This window comes from Loa loa, assembly GCF_000183805.2.
Source record: "Loa loa unplaced genomic scaffold supercont3.52, whole genome shotgun sequence".
Taxonomy (NCBI): Eukaryota; Metazoa; Nematoda; class Chromadorea; order Rhabditida; family Onchocercidae; genus Loa; species Loa loa.
The window spans coordinates 265,112-271,727 of record NW_018108232.1 but is presented as its reverse complement, the minus strand read 5'-3'; the positions used below and the strand labels follow the sequence as shown (position 1 = coordinate 271,727).

Here is a 6,616-nt window from a genome sequence, read left to right as displayed (position 1 = left end):
TAATAATAATAACAACAATAATAATAATAATAATAATAATAATAATAATAATAATAATAACAATAATAATAATAATAATAATAATAATAATAATAATAATAATAATAATAATAATAATAGTAATAATAATAATAATAAGTAATAATAATAATAATAATAATAATAATTACAATAGTAATAGTAATAGTAATAGTAGTAGTAATATAATAGTGATAGTAATAGTAATAGTAATAGTAATAATAATAGTAATGCGAGGGAAAAAAGCACTAATAGTGCAGTTTCCTGTCGCTAAAATTTTAATAATGGTGTAAACATAGATGTGACATACCTGTTACAATGATATTGTTCATCAAATAAAAGTTACATGTGGGTAGGGACGGTTAAATTCTAATACCCACTTATGCCACACTCTGAAATCTAATACTACCAAAATATCGCTTGATGATCCTGTATCTTTTAAAACCATATTTGTATATCGGCCGTTTTCGAGAAATATATTCATATTAAAATCTACCACGACAAGTTATGCACATACAAACTGTTCCTTCACAGTTAGTTCGGTAACACTGATTAAGTTGGAATTGAATTGCTACCAGTACTCTCTGTCAAATCTGTGTCAAAAATTCCTGCATTATGTTCACCACCACCAATTACCAAATAAGCGCAGCAGTCAAAAGTACACGGAGGAATGTACAAGGGTAATATGTTTACTGTTATTTAAAGAAGTTACAGAATGTTTAAACTAGAAACTCCGTATTCATAAGAGGAAACATTACCTAGAATATTCATAACAAGGATTTTCATGCAAAATAAGACAGGAGCTTTGATAGGTCCGTGTTGTAACACACAAAAGTACAATACAACATGTGGGTCGGCAAATATGCAAAAATCCATTTTACACAATTAAAACCACATGAACAACTTTCATCCCAATGAAGACACAGTACAATATGGAAATAAAAAGCATAAAAAAGTGACACCGAACAGCATAACAAGTGAAATGTTTTCTAATTTAATGTTAAGGAAAACAACATGACCATTTATAACGGTAAAGAGGATAAAAGCCATAACATCAACGGAAAAAAATCTGTGGACAGAAAAACAATCGAAAGGGCAGAGCAATGGAACAAAACTCCTGGAATCGTTTGGATTAAGTAGTTTTGGATCGGGAAGCAAATTCTTTCCAAATCGTAATTCCTGGTGAAGTTGATGCCAAAAATTCCAAACTTTCACCTAAAAACGTGCTTGATTTTATTCGTGGTTTTCGAAAATAACTGAAGAGAGCACATAAAAACTAACTTGATTTTCAACCTAATCCGTTCTTGAGTAAAGTTTAGATTACGAAAGGTTGATAAACCGTGGAAATCATTGTGATCAATCTGTTCCTTCAATTAACTCTTTCCAGGAGGAAAATATTAAGCAGCAGGAAGAAAAAAATGGGAAGTATTGTAAGCAACCCTCAATTTTTTATACCATACAGAAAAAAGGAACCGTTCAGAAATGGAATATTTGATATAACCCGTTCATCCGGCGTAAATTCCTTTTTCAAAACGGTTTTAAATGGATACCACTGATCTGGACGATGAGCTATCGCCCAGGGAACGAAACGCATACCTCTGAAGGAAGATATCTGACGCGTACCTGGAAAACTTCTCTTTTCAATTAAATTCGAAAGTGGTATTTTCTAAACTTCATTAAAATAACTTTTACTGTCTTGCTTTTTAATTAAAATATAATTACTTCAGCAGAGATGAAAAAAATACGAGAATCCTTCTTCGAGAAATCACAAATTAAAAGTTTTTTTTCTCGAGCAGTGGGACAATACAATAGAAACTAAAACCAGCTAAGCTTTTCAAAAGATCAAATATAGATTAATTCTACGCAAAACATCATAACAGTTCCGCTGAACAAAGATACAAAACTAAAATGGGAAATCAGGAAATGTGTGAAACCTTCGAAAGTATTCCATACAATATAAAGTACTACTATATATGCTAAATTTCTGCCCGTTTCACCAGGTCCTTTGGCTTCGATAACTGAAGTTAATACAATATTAGCTACATATTGTTCACAATCGATCAGATCTACCTGAAACAGGGAAGAATTTTAGAAGTTGATTCAGACAACCAGATGAGATAACAATTTAATTCTATGAACTGCACTATTCAATGATATCCTTTCAGAGCCCTTTGCCCAGTTTTGTAACTGTAAAATGATGCGCAGAACATTGAAATGCAAGACAAGAATTTCAGTACTTCAAAACTATGTAACTCAAAATTAAAACTACCGATGACGGCGTAGATATTACTTTTGCCGCTAAAGCTAGCTTCAATATTTCACACAGGATGCGAATGTTAGCACAAGCAATGTCAATGTAAGGTACAACGTATGTTCAAAAAACTTAACTAAAACGTTGAACGATGATATTTTTATAGATATCTATGTTTATAGATATCTCAAGAGATATAGATATCTATGTTTATAGATATCTCAAGAGATTTTATAGATATCTCAACAGATTTTACCGATCTTCGATATATGTTTATAGATATCTCAAGAGATATCTATAAACATATATCGAAGATCGGTAAAATCATAAACAATTTCCAAGATTATTGCACATTAGACGTAGTAACTAACTACTGACGTATTTAACTTGGAAGTAATTCCAAGTAAAAATCATTTGAATAAAAATTCCGTTTTGGTGAAAGGAAAAATGGGATGAAAATACCTCATAATCGATTAAACCTTCATATTTGTAGTTTCCATACATACGGGAGACAACTACAGGCATGATTTCATATAGTAAACGTTCAATGTCCATTACAGTTTCAGTGACAAAAAGTGGCTCACTTAGGCCTGCTGGTGAGGGATCATTGTCTAAAGTTTAAGTGCAAAAATTTTAGCCTTATTCATAAAAAATAATGAAAACCAGAAAAACTTATTAAGTTTAAAAACTACTGCGATGATCTCTGAAGACAATCTACCACAAAATTTCCACCGCGAAGGCGCTCGAAAGTCCCCGTATAAACCCCATGGCATAATTAGCAAACTGCTTTGCTGCACAAGAAAAAAGTAAAAATAAATAAACCTTCAACAGTGACTCGCTTTAAATGGTATTCTCGAGGAATGTTTCCATAATGTAAGGTTGCATCCTCCGCTCTGATATCTTGCGAGTTACATCCCTCAAATATTTGTGCTTCACCACCGTCCACTATTTCTGGATCAATCACTTGCATTATCTGTAACAAACAAGAAACTCAACAATTTCAAAGTCCTCATGAAATTTCAAAGTACCACACAAATTTTCAGATTTGACTCGAAAAATTTATGGAAGTCCCAGTTTTTTTTCTTTTCGTATTGATTTTTGTCTGTTTTTATAGATGAGAGAAAATTTCCCAGCGTTTTGAACCACCTACTATACTACATTAATATAGAGTAAGGACATAGTTCAGATTACTCAGCACTTTAATTGCATCATTGTAATCATAGTCTACGAAGCAACATGCTGACTTGAACGTAGTCAAGAGTGCTGAAAGATTGAACGCAACTTTGCACTTCTTTTTTTTTAAAAATTTAGTTTGAAAAGCTACAATTTTAGGACATACCATACGAGACATACGAACTGCTTTCAAAGGGGGACAATTCTTCGTAAACAAATAAGAAATCAAAGCAGTTCCTCCATTCAGTATACCACCGTGATCCGTTGAACGCAGAACTGCTCTGTGAATAAAAAATGGAATGTTACGACAAAGAAAATTACCCACTGCAAGGTGAAAATGTTTGTAAACCGGCCATTTCGAAATGATTTACCAAATTTCACTTACCTTTTGAGAATGATGTCTGTGAGTTACCGATTAAAGAGAATAAAAAGAAATAGTACTACGACAGAGTTACATGATGCCATCTTTTAATGCACAAAAACGAGTCAGAATTGAACAAATAAATAAATAAAACAAGTGGATGTATTATTTCATTATGTTAATCACATTAGTTTCAACCCCTCTTGCTACGGGGTAACAAGAGATAATCAGAATAAAAATAATATCAAAGAAAACTACTTTATGGACAAATATAAAAGAGAATTGAAGAATACCTCGATAACTTCAAGCCATTCCAACGATAAGACATCACAAGGCACGTAGTCAGGGAAATAGTGATATGGAAACGAAATAGTATGAATCTAACTTTAGCAATAACCGAGAAAGGTTCCAAGTCTCGTCGTGATATAGTTGTATTCCTTGGTTCAGTATTTTGCTTCCTGAAATCTTCAAGACAAAACTTCCAATTCGTCTTCCACATTAATTTTCTGAAACACTAAGAAGATGAACTGGGATATCGAACACTTGAACTTAATATGCGGTTTCAACTTTTAACAGATAGTTTTTAATTCATCAGCAGTTTTGAAATGATAAATCTCCTGATTGATCCTTTCAAAACTATTGGTAAATTAAAAATTATTCAATTTTCTGGAAATACATGTATGTTCGAAAGTGAAATCACCTTTCCTGCCTCGAAATATGCACAAACATGATATTGATGCTAGAGAGCTGCTTTTGAAAAACAGAAAAAAAAACTAACGTAAAACCGACGATTGAGATATGCGAAGAGCTGCATGGGAATGTTGCATAAACTTTCGCACTACCCGGCCAGGCTGTGAAAATTGTTATAAAAGCCTGCAAAAATTTAAAGTAATTATTTCAAATGCACATATATCGACAATGAGAAACTTATTTATCCCGCAACTTCCAAAATCATATAAATTTATCAAAATTTAACGAAAAAGAAAAATTTTTACAGGTCTAAGCAATGTTGCTGATAATTCAAATACAATAACGTTGAGCTCTGTTTCGTCTTCGTCATGTCCCACTGAAACATCATACTTTAACGGAAGCATATTTAATGCCATAGTTATCAACCAGAATAGTTCCCCATATTTTACGTTTGTATAACCAAAATGAGCTTACAATCTTAAAAGAACAAAAATAATCTACCTGAACGATGGGAGTTAGGCAATGAGTAGAGTAGCCCAACTGCATAGCGAGAATCATTTGAAAGACCTATGAAAATGCACCTGAAATCTAGGTTCATTAACTGATGGTAAAGAACACATTAAAAACTGTCCTACTGAAACTGCGTAACAATCTGCACCAGCCCTCAATTTCATCATGAATTTTTAAACTTAAAACTTTTAAAATACATTGGAATATTTTCATTTTAAGCAATCTAAATTTACGGTGTCGTCCTAAACTCTAGTACAGAACTAGAGAAAGTAATCTAAACTATGAACAAAAAGATCGTTGCACTATTTAGAACATTTACTTCACAATGTTAAAAATAATCACCATAGTATATTACAAATGAAATTTGTTTTAAGAATTAAATAACATGCAAATAATTCAATGTCTCCCTTGAAATTTAAGGTAAAATGCGAATTAAAAAAAAAATCTCAAAAAGAATAAGGAAAGGATGGTGAAGCAGCTTACTCTCGGATAATATCCAGTAAACGTTTCACGCCTGAAATTTCGACTAGATATGGACATTCTAACTGATCTAGCCGTACTCGACAAGTAATCCGATTGAGCTGTCTTGCTTCTCCATGCAACTGAAATACATATATCACAATAACAATGTCTGAAATTGTACAGAATTTTCAAATTAACTGAAAATTCAAGCCACCTTTATAGATCTGAATGACCGCATTTTTCTCTTGCTATATTATTTTACAACACTACCAGTTTAATAGCAATGTTTATCCGTAGTGAAAACATTAGTAATTAAAGAAAAAAGTCTAATACTAAACTATGAATTAAAATAAACCATGGTCATCAGATTGTCCTACCAATCAAAAATATTTTTATTTCACGAACGGATGACATTGAAAGTATCATCTCTCATCAATAATGACAAATAAGCTACTGGTGGACCAGATAATTTACATAACTTTTAATTTTCTCTTTCAAATTATAGTTTCTGTTGGATATTTTCTGGCCGAATAAGGGCTAGAAAAAAAAGTCATCGTCAATATCTGGTAACGTATACCACAGCAAAAAGAAATATCAAATAAATCGGTCAAAAGAAGCCAGGAATTTATCAACATTCTTACCTCACGACGGCGGATAATTTTGGGCAGTGATAAAATTGCTGATTTCTTTCGTACCAGATGTACCAAATGATGCATCCGTGATGTGGTTGGTACCTGATCATGGTAGTAATCAGGATGCTTATTGATCGATGTCGGGAATGGCTTTTGATCGTCGTAATTACCCAAATTATTTATTCTCATTTTCAATATTTCCTTGCAAAATGTATCGAATAATGATGATTCGATCAGTTAATATTCAAAATACTATGCCCTTTCATCTAGCTATCATATAATCCTGGCAATTCGAATGCGAACCTGAAATTATTGTTAATCCTTATAAAGCAACGGTTTCTAATCCACGAAAGCGATGATGTAATGAGTAGAAAACATGCGAGACTATTCTCATCAATGTTTAAAAAATTTGATTGAAGTTTATTTTCAAATTAACAGAATTTATCATTGAATCTTATTTGTTACAAACAAATAGGCTTAAATGGTCATTGGTTAAGAAAAAATTGAAAACTTTGTAGT

At 32.1% G+C, this 6,616-nt stretch overlaps 1 protein-coding gene across 1 annotated transcript; it reads right to left on the bottom strand.

Annotated features, from left to right (window-relative positions):
- Positions 1-1,150: 1,150 nt before the first annotated feature.
- Positions 1,151-6,406, bottom strand: LOAG_00802 (hypothetical protein; the record flags this gene model as incomplete). Its single annotated transcript, XM_003136342.2, has 12 exons — positions 6,107-6,406; positions 5,487-5,605; positions 4,995-5,074; positions 4,799-4,869; positions 4,582-4,676; positions 4,097-4,261; positions 3,609-3,723; positions 3,092-3,242; positions 2,732-2,880; positions 1,953-2,088; positions 1,492-1,641; positions 1,151-1,233 (listed from the first exon to the last, which is right to left on the bottom strand). The coding sequence occupies exons 1-12, from the start codon at positions 6,284-6,286 to the stop codon at positions 1,151-1,153; spliced, it is 1,494 nt and encodes a 497-aa protein (XP_003136390.1). The 5' UTR covers positions 6,287-6,406.
- Between the last annotated feature and the right edge of the window lie 210 nt (positions 6,407-6,616).